Raw genomic sequence first — 24,035 nt, forward strand, 5'->3', positions numbered from 1 at the left:
TTGAAGGTGGAAAGTTCAAAATTTTGGCAAAAACTATAACAAATGTTATTAAATTTTTCTGATATAAATCAATATTTTAGATTAATTGGCGGCTAAATTTGAGTCGAGATGAGTCGACATATTCGGCGGCGGCGTCGACTGCTAAAAACGGGTCGGCGACGGCTAAAATCGGCGGCGCGACTCGGCGGCTTCATTCTCTGGTACCGGCCTTTAAAGTGCACGTTAATGATTTTCTTCATGAATAAGGTCGTTAAGATTTATCTTCTTTAAATTAAAAAAAAAAAAAAAAACAAAAAAAAAACGTGGCAGCAAAAAAAAAACGTGGCAGCAATGCTTTAACTTCTACCAGAGAGAATAAAAATATAAGAGGACGAAAAGTTCACTTCTGCGAAGAAAATAAATGTCAACCGTATAGATGTCGACCGACGTTGCTGTCGAAGCGCTGTTTTGATAAATTCTTTATATTCGTTCGCACTAGATACGAAATCTCGCTATTTAGAACCAAAATCTCTTTAGAAATCGGCTGAATAAGAAGGTTGAATCACGATAACAAAAACAACAAATTTCAATATGTTGTTTACAATTTTAAGAAGACAAAATCAGCTGATATAAGAATCGTATGGCATTGGTAAAAGTGGCAATTATTTATTCTTTCAATTGTCCTGAAAAAATAATTAAAATCCAGAGAAAAATAAAGGTTCAAATTTAATTGCGTCACCTATGAGTGATTGTAAAGTGGATAATTCATCCGAGGAACGCCGATATGAGACAAATAAGACTATAATACCCACCAAAGTTAAGAATGGAAGTCAGTCAAATGGATCTTCGCCATCTATTAACAAAAACAGTTTATGATGCAGTTTAAAAACTGATGTGCGTGGTATTTTGGGTCTGAAATATGTTATCAAGTTACTCAAGTCATCCTTGAATAATTCTCCAGCTATGAATGCGCGAGTTTGTTTGAGATGCATTTGCTATGCAGTGTCATTTGGAGAGCTGCAATCACCATAAACATATGATTTTGACATCTTAAAATTTTGTCGAAATAAAAAAATTGTAATCATATGAGTCCATGATTTAACCTTCTTGTTCAGACATGCCCACACTCATTCATCTACAAGGCAAATTGGGACAGGTTTGCAAAAAGCGCATTTTTAGTACTAAAACAACAGTTGTAAAAGGCAGTATAGGAGATTTTGAAAGAGATATTGTTCAAATCAAGCTGATATTTGCCTATTGCAAATCTACTGAGATCTAGGAGGATTTCGTGTCTAGTGCGAACGTAGCATTATAAAGGCATCATCAGTTATAATTTCAAATTGTCTGCCAAAAAATTTAATGGAATGAAAACATTTATAAAAAAAGAAATTTTGTTACTACAAAGTTCCGTAAAGCCTGCAGAGAACTGGGTGACGCCGACGCAAACTGTATGATATTTGAGAGAAGCGGCGACAAAAACTGCATGATATTAGAGAAATTTTTCTCATGACTGCCACCGATTGACGCAGATTCGCTTCACAGTTTCTTTCTCTTGTATTTTCATTCTCTCTGCTTCTATACAAAAAATAGCACCGAAAATTTTTTCAATTAAAATCTTATACCTCATACACAGTAGGCTCGAAATCGATTAAAAGTAAAATTGAAATCCCTTATTTATAAGGTAAATTACAGTTGAACTATAGTTAAAATGAATATGGAAGTGTAATGTGAATGAGGTATTTGTTGATTTTTAAAAAATATGCAACCAATAAATCGCAAAAATTAATGGTATCAAATAATATTTTAATTGGATCACAAATTTTTTAATTGACATTGCTGATTGATTTCTGTGATTGAAGAACTACCCTATAAAACATTAATTGGATCAATTAGTTTCGTGATTGAGCACAAAAAATATTTTTTTTTTCTGTGTAAAGATATCCCTCTATTGACTTTTCTGCTTTTGTCGCTTGTATATGTTGCATGGTGTAAACAGTTACCTTTATATACAACGCCTATTTCAGTGTTACCCAATTTTATTATCTTCTGTAATTTCTTAAATTCAATTTAGATAACTAGGTTTGCTAAAAATTGAATGAAATCAATCTTCTTAAATTAATTAAAGAAAAATTAATTCAAATTTTATAGTATATATATTTTTTATATGTTATATTTATTATGCAGACCTTATATATAACACAAATACTTCCCCTATACAAAGTGAACATCTGGCAACACTTTTCGGATGCTAAATAACATTACTCATTGGACATCGACAGATGACAGACTTGTACAGAGAAAATTGAATTCTAGTGAAAATTAAAAGAAATATATTTCTCTAATATATAAAACTCCTTCCAGATCTTACAGTCCGTCGTCTTGTTTTCTAAAGTGTTGCAAAAAAAATACAAACGCTATCGTTTGATTTACATATTAAGGAAGTTATATTTTTTATAGTCAAGTGTTCGCACTATTCGCAAACTCGGCCTTCGTTGATACACACAAAATCGTCTGTGGGAGTGAGTCTCCGGTTACCTTTACTGCTCTGCAGAGTGTAATTTGTTTGCGTATGGTTCAAAGGAAAGATAAAGTGTGTTGAATTATTTATAAAGTGACATTTATATTGCACGGAGGTGGCAAGTGGCCGCATTCATTTACCTGCTATTGAGGGGGTAGGTTTGCTAAATAAACAGAGGTTTGTGTGTTGATTAGATCATCCCAAACAAAAAAAAAAGACACCTCTCATCACACGTATGCCAGGTTTTCATTTCAATGAAATGGGCGATATGGTGCTGGATGCAATTGATGACATTGGAGTAGTGGATGTATATGATCTGGCTTCGGATATTGGCAAGGAATATGAAAAGATCATAGATCGCTTTGGCACTGAGGCTGCTACAGGTAATGCTTTACATATATCTTAACTTATTGGAATTTTAACTCCATATTGTGCTTATTCTAGGCCTCATGCCCAAAATTATAAACACCTTGGAATTGCTGGAAGCTTTAGCCACTAAAAACGAGCGTGAGAATGCAACAATTCAGGAGTTAAAAGAAAAGATAGCCCAATTGGAGAGTGAAAAATCGGAAAAGGCCGAATTTCGAAGAAGATTTGAGAAGGAATTGGAAATGATAGAAGAGCAATGGCGTACAGAAACAAACGATTTGGCCGAATTGGTTACTTCTCTGCAAGAGGAGAACAAACGATTAGTTAAACAAACACAAGATCTGCAATCCTCATCGGCCCATTCATCTGGTTTGGGTGCTAGTTTGACGGAAAGCATTATCAGTATTACCAATAATGAGCTACATTCGGCCTTGAGTGATACTCAAGTGTTGCAACGATTAAAGGAGCAGATATACAGGCAACGAGACGAACTGAAGGAGAAAGAAAGGGAATTGCAAAGCAAATATACTGAAATTGAACATGTGAGTTGGACAATAATAGCATTGTGATCAGATAAGATAAGATGAGAAGAGACAATTAATTGAAGTTCTGTCAGTATTGCAAAAAAAAAAGATAAACTTTTATATATTGATTATCTACATATATTTGTGGATTCTTTTCCATTTTGCCACAGTGGTTTTGTGCCTGCTGCATTACTGCGATTTAGAAGATTTTTGATAAACTGTTTCTATACCTATCGAAAGCTATATTTGGTTATCCCATCTTTTCCCTTTTGGCCAATATTTTTTGTATTGGTATATAACTCATTTTTCACATGAAGATGTCGCTGAAAATATATATTCATATAAGGATTTATTTTCTATCACATCAAAATTTATTTAATCTATTTAAGCCCACTTGGACCATAACAGTCACAGCTGGCAGAAATCTACCAAAAATGGTAGATATTTTACTGTGTGTTAGAATCTTATTGTTTTAGTAGATTTTGCAAAATATTCTTCCCCAGGGGTACTTCATAAATTTTCTATAGAAAAAAATGTCGACAAAAATTTTCTATAGAAATAAAATGTCGACAAAATTTTCTATAGACATAAAATTTAGCAAAATTTTCTTAAAAAAAAAAAAAAAAAAAAACAAACAAAAAATTGAGAAATCTTTTTATAGAAATAAAATTTTGACAAAATTTCCTATGGAAATAAAATTTTGACAAAATTGTCTATAGAAATAAAATTTTGACAAAATTTTCTATAGAAATAAAATGTTGACATAATTTTCTATAGAAATAAAATTGTGACAAAATTTTCTATAGCAATAAAATTTTGACAAAATTTTCTATAGAAATAAAATTGTGACAAAATTTTCTATAGAAATAAAATTTTGACAAAATTTCCTATGGAAACAAAATTTTGACAAAATTTTCTATGGAAATAAAATTTTGACAAAATTTTCTATAGAAATAAAATTTTGAAAAAAAATTCTATAGAAATAAAATTTTGACAAAATTTTCTATAGAAATAAAATTTTGACAAAATTTTCTATAGAAATAAAATTTTGACAAAATTTTCTATAGAAATAAAATTTTGACAAAATCTTCTATAGAAATAAAATTTTGAGAAATTTTTCTATAGAACTAAAATTTTGAGAAAACTTTTTATAGAAATACAATTTTGACAAAATTTTCTATAGAAATAAAATTTTGAAAATTTTTTTATAAAATTAAAAAAAAAAATAAAAAATTAAATAAAATTTTGACAAAATTTCCTATAGAAATAAAATTTTGACAAATTTTTCAATGGAAATAAAATTTTGATAAAATTTTCTATAGAAATAAAATTTTGACAAAATTTTCTTTAGAAATAAAATTTTGACAAACTTTTCTATGGAAATAAAATTTGGCAAAATTTTCTATAGAAATAAAATTTTGACAAAATTTTCTATAGAAATAAAATTTTCTTTAAAAATAAAATATTGACAAATAAAATTTTGAATTTTTTTTTTATAAAATTAAAAAAAAAAAATTAAAAAATTAAATAAAATTTTGACAAAATTTTCTATAGAAATAAAATTTTGACAAAATTTTCTATAGAAATAAAATTTTGACAAAATTTGTATGGAAATAAAATTTTGACAAAATTTTCTATAGAAATAAAATTTTGACAAAATTTTCTTAGGAATAAAATTTTGAAAAAATTTTCTATAGAAATAAAATTTTGACAAAATTTTCTATAGAAATAAAATTTTTAAAAAATTTTCTATAGAAATAAAATTTTCACATAGATTTCTATAGAAATAAAATTTTGACAATTTTTTTTAAAGAAATAAAATTTTTACAAAATTTTCTATAGAAATAAAATTTTGACAAAATTTTCTATAGAAATAAAATTTTGACAAATTTTTCTATGGAAATAAAATTTTGACAAAATTTTCTATAGAAATAAAATTTTTACAAAAATTTTCTATAGAAATAAAATTGTGACAAAATTTTCTATAGAAATAAAATTTTGACAAAATTTTCTATGGAAATAAAATTTTGACAAAATTTTCTAAAGAAATATAATTTTGACAAAATTTTCTATAGAAATAAAATTTTGACAAAATTTTCTATAGAAGTAAAATTTTGAAAAAAAATTCTATAGAAATAAAATTTTGACAAAATTTTCTATAGAAATAAAATTTTGACAAAATTTTCTATAGAAATAAAATTTTGAGAAATTTTTCTATAGAACTAAAATTTTGAGAAATTTTTCTGTAGAACTAAAATTTTGAGAAAACTTTTTATAGAAATACAATTTTGACAATATTTTCTATAAAAAAATACAATTTTGAAAATTTTTTTTTATAAAATTAAAAAAAAAAAATTAATAAATTAAATAAAATTTTGACAAAATTTCCTATAGAAATAAAATTTTGACAAATTTTTCAATGGAAATAAAATTTTGATAAAATTTTCTATAGAAATAAAATTTTGACAAAATTTTCTTTAGAAATAAAATTTTGACAAAATTTTCTTTAGAAATAAAATTTTGAAAAACTTTTCTATGGAAATAAAATTTGGCAAAATTTTCTATAGAAATAAAATGTTGACAAAATTTTCTATAGAAATAAAATTTTGACAAAATTTTCTATAGAAATAAAATTTTCTTTAAAAATAAAATATTGACAAAATTTTTATAGAAATAAAATTTTGAATTTTTTTTTTATAAAATTAAAAAAAAAATTAAAAAATTAAATAAAATTTTGACAAAATTTGTATGGAAATAAAATTTTGACAAAATTTTCTTAGGAATAAAATTTTGAAAAAATTTTCTATAGAAATAAAATTTTGACAAAATTTTCTATAGAAATAAAATTTTTAAAAAATTTTCTATAGAAATAAAATTTTCACAAAGATTTCTATAGAAATAAAATTTTGACAATTTTTTTTTAAAGAAATAAAATTTTGACAAAATTTTCAATAGAAATAAAATTTTGACAATTTTTTTTAAAGAAATAAAATTTTGACAAAATTTTCAATAGAAATAAAATTTTGACAAAATTTTCTATAGAAATAAAATTTTGACAAATTTTTCTATGGAAATAAAATTTTGACAAAATTTTCTATAGAAACAAAATTTTTACAAAAATTTTCTATAGAAATAAAATTTTGACAAAATTTTCTATAGAAATAAAATTTTGAGAGTATTTTCTATAGAAATAAAATTTTGACAAATTATTACAATTTTTACGATTTGTTTGTTTGACTTTTTTGACTCTGACGAGTCCATGTTCTTCTCATACTTTTCATTTTATGCTGGAGATTAAAAGTGTGTAATTATCTTTTAAGTTTTTTTTTCGCATGCCCGCATGAAATAAAGAAATGTTTCCTTGACATTGATAATTTGTTTGTTATGGCCTCTGCTCAGTACCATTGGGTCAAACTATCTCTCTACTCAACATCATCCACAACCCTAAACATTTAGATATACATAAATTTTTACCACAACATTAACTTGATTTTTATGGCTTCATTAAGAATAAAGCAACAAGGAAATTAGTTTCTGGGCCATGTTGATAAACAATTAAATGACCATTTTCCCTTTAGTAATGTCTGCTTAATCTAATGACCACATCTGTTCTTTTGTTTTACTTCCTTCCTCCTCAAATACTTTATCCTTATCCTTTGTTTTTATTTTTTTATTTTTTAGATGACCATCCAACTGGAACGCTTTAAAGCATCTGGACGTGACACACGTCGTCGTTGCACAATGCTACAAACCCAAGTGAAAACTTTGTGTGAGGAACGAGCTGATTTTTTGGCCCAATTACAAGATCAACAACGTGATATTAATTGTTTGCGAAAACGTTTAGGATTGGCCGAAAAAGAAAATGAAGATTTGGTTATGTCACATGATGATGATCCCAATGATCCGAATCGTCCACGTTATACCACAAGAGAATTGAAAGAGCTAATAAATGAACGTGATGAATTACTTACAACTATCGAAAATTTGAATGAAGAATTGAGGGCATTAAAACCAACAGAAATAACAGCAAATGATGATTCAAGTTCAGATGAGGACGATGATGGAATTGGTGCTGATGGAGATGATGATAGTCAGAAATTATGCGATCAAACGGAAACGTAAGTACATGGCGGGAGTGGAAAAGGGGGATTCGTATTTTTGAAAACGGCATTGGGCACTGGAATGATCAAAATAGTTAGTCTTAGGGGTAAAAACGACTCCATCCATTCGTATCCCTGGTAGTCTAACGTCCATTTTTATGTAGATAGTTGGTAGAATTCTACCAAAAAATGGTAGGTTGGAAGAATTTTTGATAGATCTTGCAAAATATTCCTCCTCTAAAATTTTCTATAAAACTAAAATTTTGATAAAATTTCTATGGAAATAATATGTTGACAAAATATTTTATAGAAATAAAACTTTGACAAAATTTTCAATAGAAACAAAATTTTGCAAAAATTTTCTATAGAAATAAAATTTTGCCAAAATTTTCTATAGAAATAACATTTTGACAAAATTTTCTATAGAAATAAAATTTTGACAAAAATTTCTATAGAAATAAAATTTTGACTAAATTTTCTATAGAAATAAAATTTTAGCAAAATCCTCTATAGAAATAAAATTTTGACAACATTTTCAATAGAAATAAAATTTTGACAACATTTTCTATAGATTTTTTGTTTGGTAGTTTGTTGGTAAAAATTCAAATTTTGGTAGGTTTTATTTGGGCCGAGTGGCAACAGTGGTTTTACAGCATAGTCAGACTTTAGTTGACTTACTACTTGCTACAGCATAAAACTATACGGTCATATCTGTATTATAAAATTTCTTTATTGCCTTGATTTTTAGGCCCCCTGAACATGATGCACCGGTTCAAGGTCCTCTACCATATGAACCCGACGATGCCCCTTGGAAGAAAACTAACGAATCTGGAATTCGTAGATTGTGAGTATACTTAAATAAATTTATGATTTAAAAAATCTTTTACTATATACAAATTCATATATTTATTTTTTTTTTGTATCACTACAGCTTCCGTAAACTATTCTCTGATAACAATGATGGCATTTCCAGTGGTAATCAGCCAACATTCCAAAAACGTTCCTTAGCCACTTTATCGAAAATGGCTCTTTCAGCAACACCTGCAGCGACCAATCCAAATGTTAAGTAAGTCAAGAGTATTTTTTCTCAAAAAACAAAAACTAATGAAACGAAACAATTCTGGAGAATTTATGGATCAATTATATTAACTGTCTATATACAGTACATATATAGTAACTCTTAAAAGTATTTTATGAATTTCTTTATTATTATGGAAAGAAGGATGAAAAAAAAAGAAATCAGAATTATTTAAAATAGGATTATGGGTCTTTTTTTTACAAAGTTTATCTATATCTAAGTTTATATATTTTCTCTATAAATTTTTCTTATTAACTTAACTCTACTAATTTACTTTTTAACTATCGTAACACACCTAAAGACACAAATTATAGAATTAACCACTTTTAGCTGTTGTTATTAAATTATAAACTATAGAATATACATTGGAAAAATAAACAATTTTAACAAAAAAGAAACTAACCCAAGTTTTAGCAAAACACAAAAAAAAAACAAGTAAAAGAGTGAAATTTTAACAAAAGTTATCGTATAAAGATAACATTTAACAAAAATATAACTACAACACAAAATTTTATTTAAACATTTTTTTTTTTAATTTATTATAAAAAAAATAATTACCAATAACACAAAATCAGACTTAATAGTCTATGAAACACAAGCCTTGATTACAAACAAAAAACTTAACTCTCACAAAATACAAAAGCCTTACGTACGATTTATATAAAAAAAAGAAATACTTGTTAAACTATTGGAGCTTCCGTAATAAGTTTTTTTTTGTGTGTATTTTATATATTTATTTTATGAATTTTTAGTTTAATATTTAATATTTCTATATTTAATTTCCATTTTCTAAACATTTACACCAGGCACATACATACAAAAAATACCATTCCAAACCTCTAAAAGGTTTTCATTATGATAGACTTGAAAAAAAAACTAAACCTCCCCATCTTCCTTTCTAATGAAATCAAAAGACAGATAAAAAGGTATAATCCAAAGAAAAATGAAAATGAATGAAAGAAATTATTAACTTTACATTTGAAATGAAAGAAATTATTAACTTTACATTTGAAATGAAAGAAATTATTAACTTTAAATTTTTATGAATAGAAAAAAAGAATTGACCAAAAAAATTTATATAAAAAAAATTTTATTTATAAACCTAAAAGAAAAAATTAAAAAAAAATTTATTTTTCCGTTTTTTTTTGGTTATTTTTTTAAATTCATTTTCATTTTTCTTTTGGTTATAAATACCACTATTGGACTAAATTTCACATAATCTAGTATACTTATCTATTAAAAACAAATTTTTAGAAACATTTACTCTATTGGCTATTTCATAAATTAAACTAGGGAATATTTTCTGAAAAAAATAATAATTAGATGGTGCAAAGTGATGGTGATTTCGATAAATGTAGCCAGAACGTCAAACACACACTACACGTTACAAACTCGCTTTTTGACATTTGAAATCTTGCTTTGGTATGAGAAAGACGATTTCGAATCTCAAAAACCCGATATTTTGACCAAATCTAAATGTAGCATAAATCTAGTGGAAATAATTTTTACGACGTTAAAAGTATATATTAACGATCATGAAAATGTAGTTATACAATTTTAGCGAACATATAAAAAAATTTTTTTTGATATATGATTTGGCAACCCTGCTTTTGTTAGTTAAATAGCGGAAATGAAATTTTCTACTTCAAAGTCGATGGTCTAAGTTTTACGACGTTCAAAGTTTATTTAGACGAACATAAAAATACAGTTAAGGGCACCTTATACGGTTGGATAAACCCTGCGACACAACACGTTGCGGCAACAAATCCGATTGTATAAGGTCGTGTTCAGCTGTCGCGGGGACGTGTTGGCATAAAATCAAAACAACTTTGATTTTTTTCTGGTTGGGTGGTACAAATCATTGAGTGTAATGCGCTTTACAGACTATCAGTTATTCCGGACGACAGTGCTCGTGTCGAACATATCCCATGTATTGTGCACATTATCAGTTAAGTCCGAAGGCATAATCGATACTGCTGCATGTTTATGGGATCGATAACACATTTACCGATTATTTAGTCATCACCGACAAGTCGTATCGATCCGACACACTGTAAGATTCTTTACAAACACCGACATTCCGTCCGGAATAACTGATAATCTGTAAAGCGCATAAGGGGATGTTCGACAAACATTATCAAAGACAAATTTATTGTTACATTAAAAACAGGCATTTATGCAATGAAATTAATGATGGATCGCCAATTCTGGTTGAAAATTAAAGAAATATATAAATCTAAACCAGTATTGTGGCAAAAACGTGGAAAAATTCCACTTCCAATCAATGGGAAACCAGGCGACAAGTATTTTGAAATTCAAGTAATTTGTAATATATTAAATGTGGATTACTTCAGGAATCATTGTTTTGACACATATACCAGGATTTTTTTTTTATTATCTTCTTCCAGTTTTTCAGTAAAAAATAGTTTCACCCATAAATCTTCGTACAACTTCATTGTTTGTTTATGCTTCTTCTTATTTTTTCATGTTGTCATCACATTTGTTCGTGCAGTGTAAGGGCAAAACTTGAACGAACACACAACAAATAGACGAACCTCTGTCGGAGTGTTTATCCGACCGTCTAAGGTCCGCTTTAGACGATTTTAGCAAATATCGATGAAAAACCTCGATTTCAGTCATTAAAAAAATCAAATTCGAAATTGAAAAAAGTCAGCTTCCATTATTTCGAATATTTAACAAATCTATCTGTGAAATATTTATATAAATAGCTTTTCCTCATGATCATTCTTTAGCAAGAAATATATTGCCATTGGCAACTTTGCGTTTGATCGTTAAATACACAGAAAAAAAATATCGCCAAATTTTTTCCAATTAATATGTTAATTGAATTTTAAAAAATATTCAATTAAAAATTTAATTGGTTGGGAGCCACCGTAGTGCAATGGTTAGCATGCCCGCCTTGCATACACAAGGTCGTGGGTTCGATAACTGCTTCGACCGAACACCAAAAATTTTTTCAGCGGTGGATTATTCCACCTCAGTAATGCTGGTGACATTTCTGAGGGGTTTCAAAGCTTCTCTAAGTGGTTTCAGTGCAATTTGGAACGCTGTTCAGACTCGGCTATAAAAAGGAGGTCCCTTGTCATAGAGCTTAACATGGAAACGGGCAGCACTCAGTGATAAGAGAGAAGTTCACCAATCGACTGAATAGTCTAAGTGAGCCTGACACATTGCGCTGCCAACTAACCTAACCTAACCTACTCTCCTTCAGGACTTTAGGCAATAACTTTTGCGGGAAAACAACTGAGACAGTAATTTAAAATTTTCAATTTAATCCCAAAGTTAAGACTCCTTCAATTAAAAGTTTTCAATTTAATCCCAAAGTTAAGACTCCTTCAATTAAATTCTTTGCCATTTTAAAATTTTCCACGAAACGGCTTTCCCTATCAATCACCATCACTTTACAGCAGTAAGATATGGTATATACAACAACAAAATAATATATTTCCCATAACAATAGTAGTGTTGTTCTAAATGATTGTTCTTTTTTACTTCATTTACCAAGAAAACAAAACAAAAAAAAAAAAAAAACAAACTAAATTAAATATTGGAATATTTCATGATATACATCATATAGACGTTTATATATATACAAACATAATTATTATATACATTAATGTAGTGTTATAACTAACAACAATATTAATAACAAAAATATTATTGTTTTCGAATTGGAGTTAAGTGTAGAATTGTTAACCACTAATTCCCCATATGCAAAAAAAAACTAAACAAAAAAAAATGAGCATAGAAGAAGAAACAACAAATTGAAAAGTTTTACAAATGTTTATTGTTGTTATCATATTAAAAAGGGAATACATTCGTTTTAGAGAAAGTTACAGCTTATCGAAATTTACAAATATTTAAATATTTTATTATATTATATTTCATTTATTATTTTTTTTTTGCTTCTTTTATTTTATGTGTTTGTTTTTGCATAGTAAATTTTACACAAATTTGCAATGAGAATTTTTAACACCTAGCGAAGATGCCATAACCGCATTTGTTATGAATATAAAAAATTCAACCTTTGAAGAATTGACCTTTAGATAAAAAACGAACGGCAACTAATCAAACAAAATGCAGAAGTAAGTTTTCTCCTCTCATCGGGAACTTTCGGCTGTGATAAGTGATTTTTTGAATGGAATTTTTGTGTTGTGTATTTAGAGGCTTATTTTAATATCCACATATCGTGACTTATTGAATCTGTTCTAATATAGCCTCCATATTAATTGAAAGCCAATTCTCAGTATAGCCTTCATATAGATCGTTTGCCTGATTTTTATTTCACTTTTGGTATCTGACCAATCTTAATTTTTTCCCAGCAATTAGTAAACGATTTTCTGTAAATAAGAATTCCCTCAAAAAAAAACTGATATAAAAAATTACAGCTCTTGTAGAAGTGGAATTAATTTTCACTTCACAAGACGTTCTTTTGAGATGATATATAAACATTTTTTATTTTACGCAGTCTTCAAAATAAATGTACAATTTTCCAATTTTTTGTAGGAATATAATAAACCTTTCGAAGAATTAAAATAATGGAAATTTCCATTAAAAAATATTTGAAAAACCTAACGAACCATGTAACGTGGTTTTCTTCGTGGGCTGAGGTAGGCCAGTGGCCATCCAGGATTACCTTTTAAGGATCCACAAACTTTAAATAATAACACACTACTTTTATTCCTTTACGGGTTTTTTTTTATTAACAATTCTTATTTATTTACAATACAATTGTGGGTAAGGGCAATGACTACGCTGAAGGGGCGGCGACAACGAGTGGGGCTTCGATTATGAAGAACTGCGCTGGTTTGGACGATGACGAGTACTGGTGCAATGCTGGTTGGTGACGATGTTGAAACGGTGCGAAGCTAGCTGGCGACGATGATGAATGGGCGATGTTGCCTGGTGATGATGATAAAACGGTGTCGGTGGGTTGGCTGGGGACGATGATGAAACGGTGTCGGTGATAGGCAGAGATGATCTGCATCAAACTTTTTAGGTTTGCGACTGTCGCAAAGTTGTAAACGTCACATACGCGTCGCAAATGTAGAAAAAGTAACAAAAGTCGCAAACTCAAAATACTTTAGTCGCGTCAGATAGGCAGCGAATTCGATGATATTCTAGACGATGGTATGTGCGAAGAAGTTTCAATTCTTAGGAATGTTCACAATTTTCGGTTTTAGTCCCCACATTTTCCCTATTGCCTTTTGCACGAGTACACTGTAACCGTGGCTTTTCTCGTCCCTTAAAAAGTTTAAACAAACACCTTAGTAGTATTTTTATTATTTAATTTTACATACAACAAGATTTTTAAATCTTATAATTACAGCATGTGATTTACAAAGTCCTTTCTTAGCTTTAAGTTCAGTCTCCTGTCCAATATAACCCCAAGGTATTTTGCACACTCACCAACGGGAATTTCGATACCACATAAGAAAATAGGCTTGACCGTGGGAAAACTTTCACAAATTTCTGCAGAAACTCACAGCGAATGCTGTCAAACTAAATTAAAAAATGTTCAGAATTTCTTCTATTCAAAATTAGGTTTACGACTTTTGCGCCATACGTATTATACAGTCCCAAATGTATGTCGCAAAAGTCACAGTTTGTGACAGGCCAACCCTGGTGATAGGACGGGGTGGTGATGCTAACTGGTGACGACGGTGAATGGTACGGTGTCGGCTGGTGTCGACGAAGAAGCGGTGTCGGTGACGTGCGGTGGTAGTGGTGTCGGGAGAACGGTGTAACGTTGACTGGTGACGATGGTGAGACGGTATGATGCTGATGGTGTCGGCCGGCGATGCTCGTGAACGGAGGTAGTGATGGTGTCGGGCCAACTAGTGTTCGGGAAACGGGTATGATGAAGGTGTAGGACCGGTGGTGTTCGTATACGGAGATGACGATGGTGTCGGGCCGACTGTGTTCGTTTGCGAACCGCGTAAGCAGCCGCACTGCGTAAGCGAACGAATCGCGTAAGCAGCTGAATTGCGTAAGCGAACGAATCGCGTAAGCGCACGAACTGCGTAAGCGAACGAATCGCATAAGCGGACGAATCGCGTAAGCAGCCGAAATGCGTAAACGAAGGAATCGCGTAAGCGGACGAACCGCGTAAGCAGCCGAAATGCGTAAGGGGACGAACCGCGTAAGCAGCCGAAATGCGTAAATGAAGGAATCGCGTAAGCGGACGAATCGCGTAAGCGGACGAATCGCGTAAGCGGACGAACCGTATTAGGGGGTGCTAGTATAGCCTTAGGGAGGAAGGGGGGATAGGAGAAGGTAGTGGGGAGTGCTGGTTAATTACAAGGATTGGATGCGAACGAATCCAGTTAATTACAACCGGGATGCGAACGAATCGCCTTAGGATGAATCGGTTGCTGCTATCGGAAGTTCGGCAGCGGTCGGTGCCACCCGCTTTACTACTCGCCAAGCCTCAAGGGAGGAAGAGGGGGTAGGAGAAGGTAGTGGGGAGTGCTGGTTAATTACAAGGATTGGATGCGAACGAATCGCGTTAGGATGAATCGGTTGCTGCTATCGGAAGTTCGGCTGCAGTTGGTGCTACTCGCTTTACTACTCGTGAAGCCTCAAGGGAAGAAGAGGGGGTAGGAGAAGGTAGTGGGGAGTGCTGGTTAATTACAAAGATTGGATGCGAACGAATCGCGCTAATTACAATCGGGATGCGAACGAATCGCGTTAGGATGAATCGGTTACTGCTATCAGAAGTTCGGCTGCAGTTGGTGCAACTCGCTTTACTACTCGTGAAGCCTCAAGGGAGGAAGATGGGGTAGGAGAAGGTAGTGGGGAGTGCTGGTTAATTACAAAGATTGGATGCGAACGAATCGCGTTAATTACAATCGGGATGCGAACGAATCGCGTTAGGATGAATCGGTTACTGCTATCAGAAGTTCGGCTGCAGTCGGTGCTACTCGCTTTACTACTCGTGAAGCCACAAAGGAGGAAGGGGGCATAGGAGAAGGTAGTGGGGAGTGCTGCTTAAATAGAAAGTTTGGATGCGAACGAATCGCGTTAATTTCAATCGGGATGCGAACGAATCGCGTTAGGATGAATCGGGTGCTGCTATCTGAAGTTCGGCTGCGTTCGGTGCCACTCGCTTTACTACTCGTGAAGCCTCAAGGGAGGAAGAGGGGGTAGGAGAAGGTAGTGGGGAGTGCTGGTTAATTACAAGGATTGGATGCGAACGAATCGCGTTAATTACAATCGGGATGCGAACGAATCGCGTTAGGATGAATCGGTTGCTGCTATCGGAAGTTCGGCTGCAGTCGGTGCTTTACTACTCGTGAAGCTTCAAAGGAGGAAGGGGTGATAGGAAAAGGTAGTGGGGAGTGCTGCTTAATTACAAGGATTGAATGCGAACGAATCGCGTTAATTATAATCGGGATGCGAACGAATCGCGTTAGGACGAAACGGGTGCTGCTATCGAAAGATCGGCTGCGGTCGGTGCTACTCGTTTTACAACTCGTCAAGCCTTGGATGAATCATCCCATCGTCCCGACAAACCCATATTCTTAAGTCGGTAGTGACACCAACCAAATGGGAAAATCCAACGTATAATTCAATAACGTTGAGTGATGAAAGTAACCTCCCTTCGATACCATTTGTACTTTATGCAAGTAATGACAACTGTTGCAATGCGTACAGTGACGCAAAGCAAGTAAGTGAGTACAGTGGTACGAAGAGGGAAAATGGGGAAATTAAATTAAATGAGGTACAGTGGTACGAGGGAAAAATTAATTAAATAAATCAAAAAAAAAAAAATATGTACGAGCAAATGGCTCGTTACAACCATTTCTCGGCAAACGAGGAATTTGCGACAAAATATTTGCCAGTGTCGTTCAAAATGTCTTTACGTAGAGATAAATAAAAAAAAATATTTATTAAATTTTTCAAATTTTTTTTAAAATTAAATCTGAAGAACTAATTAAAAAGATGACTTACGCCCAATGACAAGCTCATGTAAAATTCACTGCTTCTGAGCCAATTTTGCCCCACATCTGGATCCATAATTAAACATATTCAAAGCTTTTTTTGCTACGCCTTTTTTGCTGGAAATTTTGAGTGTCTTTAGGTCCTAAAATTTGACATTCAGTAGGGTTCTTTACTGTCAAACGAAAACAGGTTCATATTTTGACTAATGTCTCTAATTGTTTTTTTTTTATTTTAGCTAAACAGACAAGTTAAAAATATTTTTAACATTTTTTTACCTATTTTAGCATATTATTTTGCCATCGCTACTAACAAATTTTAGAGAGAAAAAAATTCTTCAGTATTTTTTTTTATAAATTAAATAAAGAAAAAATTTCCAAAATTTAAATATAAATTATAATAAACATACCATTTAACTGCTAAGGGCATTTGAATAACAAAAAAACATAGGTTATCGATTCCATTGCAAATTTTTTGTACCAAAAAAATGCAGTTTTTCGCCATTTTCTGTTTTGAGATAAAAAAATTAAGTTGTATGTATCCTATTTTCATTTATTATTTATTTTTGTTTTCTTACAGCACTTTACACTATTACAGGTATTTTTAGAGAGAAACAACCTATTAACGAACAATACAAATTATTAATAATAATAATAACAATAACACACAGAAAAAGTAACAACTACTTCATCATCTCATACATTCCGATAAGACATTAATTCATATCAAGCATCAGCATAATTAACCATTAACATTACATCAATGAAAAGCAAAACCAATTACAATATTCATCAAATCAACGACATCATCTTGAACAACATCTAACACACTACATTATTACATTTAGATACGAAACAACATATCAAAGAGAATGTTTTTTTATACAAATTAAAAAAAGAAAAATTAACCAATTTATTTATTTCCATAGATAAATAAAAAAATTGTCTTTTTTACAATTTCTCAAAAAACACACAAACACAAATCCCCAAACATACAATATGATCCTTTTTGATACATATATACGAATTTTTGCTTTTTTTGTCAAATGCAATTTAAGTCATAGACTGTGCCAAAGATTAATTTTGTTTCTTTAATGATGAATACTACTATGATTTAAAAAAAATAAGTTTTGCATTTTCTCTATATTTGTAAGAAACAAAGAAACATTTCCAGTATAAAAAAAATGAGAAACTAGGCGAAAACATCACAAAATTATTTAAAAAAAATATGTGTATGTATTTATTTATTATTATTATTTTTTTAATATATTTTAATCTATTTCATAAATGTTTACCTTGTATATATTATTTGTAGCCTTATTAAAAATTTTTTGTTTGTTGTAAAAATCCTGTCTATATTTCCTGTATATTATGTTTTTGTATATTATTATTTTTTTAGTCTATAATATTATCTTGTTATTATTTATTTACTCGAATACGAAATTACCCTATATATTGTTTTTAATTCAATTTTCAAATAATAAAAAAAAAACAAGTGATTAAATTTATAATCAAAAAACAAAGAAAAAAAATCCGAGAAATTTTATATTTTATATTACACTATGTGATAAAAAATGTTCACCCTGTAAGACCCAGGTTTTATAAAAAATTTATGATTTTTTATACTCTTTTTTTAAGATCGATTTTTTAATTAGAAATTTAAAACAAGCCAAAAATCCTTTATTGTTCCAAAATATTTTTCAAAAAAAAGATAAAAAAGATAGAAGAGTAGTCATGGCTGTTCACCCTGTAAGACCCAGGTTTTATAAAAAATTTATGATTTTTTTAAGATCGATTTTTTTTAATTAGAAATTTAAAAACAAGCCAAAAATTCTTTTGTTGTTCAAAAATATTCTTCAAAAAAAAAAGATAAAAAAAGATAGAAGAGTAGTCATGGCATGGCGTTTGTCATAAATTTGGGTTCATTTTCACTTAATGGAAATACTTCGTCTAAATGTTCGTTCCTTAGCAAAGTATTTTTCTTCGGGTGTATGAAAGTCTGTAAATGATTCTTATATGTTGAGGCCAATTGCCTATAATATTCATAGTTTCTTATATGGTTCTGGTTCTTTACGAGCTAATTCCTTATACGAACTTTATATGAGAACATTTTTATAATTTGACAAATTTGAAGCTTAAAAATTTTTATTATACCCATACCCATTATTATATTAGACCCATCTTTTAGTATACCGATCGGCTTAGAATTAAATTCTGAGTCGATTTAGCGATGTCCGTCTGTCTGTCTGTCTGTCCGTCCGTCTGTCTGTATATGTAATTTTGTGCACAAAGTACAGCTCGCAATTTAAGTCCGATCGTCCTCAAATTTGGCATAGGGCCGTTTCTTGGGACCGAGACAATCGCTATTGGTTTTGGAAAAAATCGGGTCAGATTTAGATATAGCTGCCATATATATTTATCCCCGATTTGGTCATAGTTAGCGTGTTTATCAACCGATTTTCTTGCAATACCGTACATCCAAATATTTTATGAGTCTCGAAAATCTTGCAAAATATCAGCCAAATCGGTTCAGATTTAGATATAGCTCCCATATATATCTTTCGTCCGATTTAGACTCATATGACCACAGAGGCCAAAGTTTACTACCGATCTTCGTGAAATTTTGCACAGAGGGTAGAATTGACATTCTACCAATGCTTGGTAAATTTGATTTAAATCGGTTCAAATTTAGATATAGCTCTCATATATAACTTTCGTCCGATTTGAACTTATATGGCCACATAAGCCAGTGTTTTGCCGTGATTTGCTTCAAATTTTGCACAAGGGGTACGTTTAGTAGTATAGGTAATTGTGGCAAATTTGGTTGAAATAGGTTCAGATTTAGATATGGCTCCCATATATATCTTCCGTCCGATTTGCACTCATATGACCAGGGGGGCCAAAGTTATACTCCCATTTACGTGAAATTTCGCATAGATAGCAGAATTATTATTCTAACTATACATGTCAAATTTAGTCAAAATCGGTTCAGATTATATATAGCCCCCATATATACGTACACCAGAGTTGGGGAAATATGGTAGACTGTTACACATTTTAGACCCATTTTCAATGGAAGTTTCCTCCAATTAACTGGATAGCGTTAGCCGATTTAAATTTTAATTATAGAGATTTTGTAGAAGTAAAAAAATTGTCTCCTTTATATAGCTTCCAGCAAATGTGAAGTAGTTGAGATGGTAAAAGAAATATTGGCCTACATAGGGGTGAAGGGTATAATATAGTCGGCCCCGCCCGACTTTAGACTTTACTTACTTGTTTTATTTATGTAAAAAAAAAAACAAACCTATTCAGGCCTGTTCCCAATTTCACAAAAGTTTGCGATTTTTAGCGAAAATAAAATCGTGCGATTTATAATTGCTTGTTCCGGAAATCGCGCGAAAGCGTATGGAATTGAAAATCGCAAAATTTCAATTCCAAAATGTTTCATAGCTGTTAAAATCAGCTGTTAAAGAAAAAACATTTTAGTCCAGCAATTTTTTTTTTTTTGAAAAATAAAACAATAAATGAATCTGTAAGTTACAAGGAATGACTTTTTTGAATGCAATTTGAATGCCTATTTCGAAATACATCGGCGCCGCAAAATTAGCGAAAATTAGCCAAAACGGGAGCCAACGTGGTGCAATGTTTAGCATGCCCGCCTTGCATACACAAGGTCGTGGGTTCGATTCCTGCTTCGACCGAACACCAAAAAGTTTTTCAGCGGTGGATTATCCCACCTCAGTAATGCTGGTGACATTTCTGAGGGTTTCAAAACTTCTCTAAGTGGTTTCACTGCAATGTGGAACGCCGTTCGGACTCGGCTATAAAAAGGAGGTCCCTTGTCATTGAGCTTAACATGGAATCGGGCAGCACTCAGTGATAAGAGAGAAGTTCACCAATGTGGTACCACAATGGACTGAATAGTCTAAGTGAGCCTGATACATCGGGGCTGCCACCTAACCTAACCTAACCTAGCCAAATTTAATATAATAATTATGGCGCCACACTACTCAGTTTTGCATTTGCGTTTCATTCTCACCAGTTTCTAAATAAAATCCTAATACTTGGAACACGATATGCGAATCGCAAAACTTCCCTTTTCAGTAGATTGTGTCAAAATGGGGTCGCTCCAAAATATGAGCGATTATTACTTTACAAGTACATTATTTCGATATTTTATATTTTTGATTTACTGCCAAGACATATAGCAATTTGTTGTTAAGAATGTTTTATACAATCTTTACAATATCTTTAAAAATTAATTAATTTATTTTGAATTCGCAGAGGCAATACTCATCGATTTGAAATCGGAAAATTTTTGCGATTTGCGATGACCGGAACAAGTCTAATTGGAGAAATAGCCAATTTTTTGCGATTGCGATTATGGGAACATGTCTGATTAAAAAATTTTTTGAAAAATTTCATATAATATGTTCGAATATCTTTGGAATTACTGAACATTCTAGTATCAGAAGCAATTTTGCTAACCAAACTAAATTTGCTTCGAGCTTCCAAACACAACTTTCCATATGTTAAGGTGGGTATTAAGTTCTAGTTTAGCCGCTAAAAACGTAATTTTTTCACGATTACTTTTATTTAATAATCCATTTTAAGGAATACAAACTTTGTGAAAATTTGCTTTGGGATTTTCCCCCATCAAGTTATAATAAAATCTGTAACAAATATGTATAATTTTATGCATTTTTCTTACTGATTTAGTTTTCACTTTAGCGATTTTAGCGGCTAAACTCGAACTTAATACTCAACTTTATGGAAAAAACCAGAAAACTGATTAAAAAAATATTTTATTTTTTTTTTTTTTTTTGTGATGGGTCTATTTTCACCACCAATTTTTTTTAAATATTTTGAAGTTAACCACACTAAATTTACTTTGAGGATGTTGACCTTAATTCGAAAAACAATTTTCCATATGAAAATTACGTAGGTCTGCTATATATGCCTCAATTTACAATTGCCAGATTATCCCCCATGTTCCGAATTTCGGAATCGCAAATCGTAAAATTTTCGTTTGGCCATAATTTCTTAAACCTGAAACTTTTAAACTAAAATTTTGGTAATATAGTTCTCTTTAATGAGAAGTTCAAATTAAAATTGTATTGGAGTCCGAGAGTATCACTATTTTTTCGTTAAAAGAAAAATAAATTCATGCGATTTGCGAATTTCGGAACATGGGGGTATGATTGATTACATTAGGGCTGTTGTCTTTTAGCACTGGATGCCCTAAGACGTAGAGGACTAAAAGAAAACAGAGTACTCGTTTATCCAGGACATCTCCAAAAATATGCAACACTGTCATCAGCTGTTCAAAAACAATCACAGAAAATAAGTGAAATCTTGCATTTTTAATGTATGAAATGCTCCAATTAGTAATAAATATTTATTGCTGCGATTATTTATGACACTGTAGCACTTTGAATTTCATGTTTTTCGATAAATTAGTCACAATAAATTGCTATTGTAAATCGAAGAAGTGTCACTTTATCAAAATACAATCTGGCAACATCGGCGCGATTTGCGCTGATGAGATTTTCTGGATAGAACACCAGTGCAACGATGTTCTGGATAGCCCATACAAATGTTGCATCCAGTGCTAAAAGAAAACAGCCCTATTGAAGAAATTTTTTGCTATTAAAAAAAATAATGCGAAAATACTATGGGATTGTAGACGTTTGTACATACTTTTCGATTATGGTTTTCCACAATTTGATTACAAATTTAATCGCTTTGTCTAATCATCATCATCATCGTTTTCGTTTTTTCTTTTCTTTATCAAAACACAACAAAAAAAATAAATAAACAAAACTTCCCTGTCAAATACACTAAATATTATTACAAATACATGATTATTATTACTAAATATGAAAGAAATATATTTATATGAATTGATGAAAATGAGAATAAAAATTTAAAAAAAAATAAAGCAACAACAACAAAAAGTTATACAAAAAAAAATATATGAAATTATACAATTAAAATAAACGATGAAGATTATTAAAAAAAAAAACAAACAAGAAAACAAACATTACCTATTGGATTGTATTGCAAAAACATCAAGCAAATCTACTATTAAGAAAAATGAATAAATACATATTTGATTTAGAAGAAATAACAATTAAAGGTACTTTGTTTTATTTACGGTTTATGATGGTTTTATATATAGGCTGCAACAAAAAAGAAACATTAAATATATAACAATATTTATATAAATATTAGAGGGAAAGTTGTCATTGACCTCTAATACAAATCCATATTTGGTAAGTATTAATCCATTACTAAATTATACGTTATTTATGCATAATCTTACTACGTCCTCTTTACAAATTTAATAATAAATTCATATTGGAAGATGACTTCCGTTAATCATCCTTATTCCTGAAGTCGGCCTCGCTCTCGCCGTCGCTTTTTGTCGTCTGTCGCTTTTAAGTCGTCTCGTCATTCAATTGGTATTCCTGTGAAGTGGCAACGGCGACGGCGACGACGACGATTACTTTTTGTACCAATTACAATACTCGGTAATAAAAGGCTGATATCACTAGAATACAATCAGCTGATGTGCAAAAAATGAATTTTAATTTTTTCGGTTTAAAATATTTTTATTTCTGACGCAATTCTATGTCGGAAAATCAAGAAAAAATATTAAATTTAACGCGGGAAAAATGTGGATATATATTCAAGGACAGTAAAAGCTTCCAAATCTATAACAATGGAGATGAAGCTGAAATGATCAATGGCACAAGGATCATCGTGAAAGAAAACAATCAGCTGATATACAAAACTGAATTTTAATTATTTGCCTTTAAAATGCTGTTTGTTTGTAATCCAATTTTGTTTTGGAAAATCAAAGAAAATGATAATTTGACTTGGGAAATGATTTAGATATCTACATTAGGACAATAACAACATCCGGCTTATACAATTGAAACGACGTTGACATTATGTGTTCAAAGATCATTCAAAGTTCGTGAGGGACCCAATTAATATATAAGATTAGCTAAATAAAATACATTGGCCTTGAATGATTTCTATTAAAAATAAATGGAATTGAAAATCAAGACGTTTACTTTAATTGTGCAGAGTTCTTTTCTATGATGTGAATGTGATGACCATAACTACTATATATAACAGGTTGGCTGATAAGTCCCCGGTCTGACACATAGATGGCGTCGCTAGTATTAAATGCATATTATTTTTATATAGTACCAACCTTCAAATGATTCGTGTCAAAATTTGACATCTTTTAGTCAATTAGTTTATGAGATAGAGCGTTTTTTGTGAAGCAACTTTTGTTATTGTGAAAAAAAATGGAAAAAAGGAATTTCGTGTTTTGATAAAATACTGTCTGAAGGGAAAATATACGCTTTAAGCAAAAACTTGGCTTGATAATGAGTTTCCGGACTCTGCCCAAGGGAAATCAACAATAATTGATTGGTATGCAAAATTCAAGCGTGGTGAAATGAGCACGGAGGACGATGAACGCAGTGGACG

General features: G+C 30.9%; 1 protein-coding gene across 1 annotated transcript; it reads left to right on the plus strand.

The window, feature by feature from the left end:
* Positions 1-2,251: 2,251 nt before the first annotated feature.
* Positions 2,252-22,353, plus strand: Rilpl (Rab interacting lysosomal protein like). The gene is made up of 6 exons (XM_075303094.1): positions 2,252-2,880; positions 2,942-3,408; positions 7,072-7,508; positions 8,239-8,334; positions 8,422-8,556; positions 17,110-22,353. Exons 1-6 carry the CDS (start codon positions 2,733-2,735, stop codon positions 17,135-17,137), a joined length of 1,311 nt encoding a protein of 436 aa, XP_075159209.1. The 5' UTR covers positions 2,252-2,732; the 3' UTR covers positions 17,138-22,353.
* Positions 22,354-24,035: the final 1,682 nt, after the last annotated feature.

Source organism: Haematobia irritans, chromosome 3 (genome assembly GCF_050003625.1).
Source record: "Haematobia irritans isolate KBUSLIRL chromosome 3, ASM5000362v1, whole genome shotgun sequence".
Lineage (NCBI taxonomy): Eukaryota > Metazoa > Arthropoda > Insecta > Diptera > Muscidae > Haematobia > Haematobia irritans.

What these genes read in the sequence shown, in the direction of transcription:
- Rilpl (XM_075303094.1), top strand. Translation starts at nt 2,733, where the DNA reads ATGCCAGGTTTTCATTTCAATGAAATGGGCGATATGGTGCTGGATGCA. An exon ending in TGGCACTGAGGCTGCTACAG is followed by an intron (nt 2,881 to 2,941) that starts GTAATGCTTTAC and finishes TGCTTATTCTAG; the next exon opens with GCCTCATGCCCAAAATTATA. An exon ending in GAATCTGGAATTCGTAGATT is followed by an intron (nt 8,335 to 8,421) that starts GTGAGTATACTT and finishes GTATCACTACAG; the next exon opens with CTTCCGTAAACTATTCTCTG.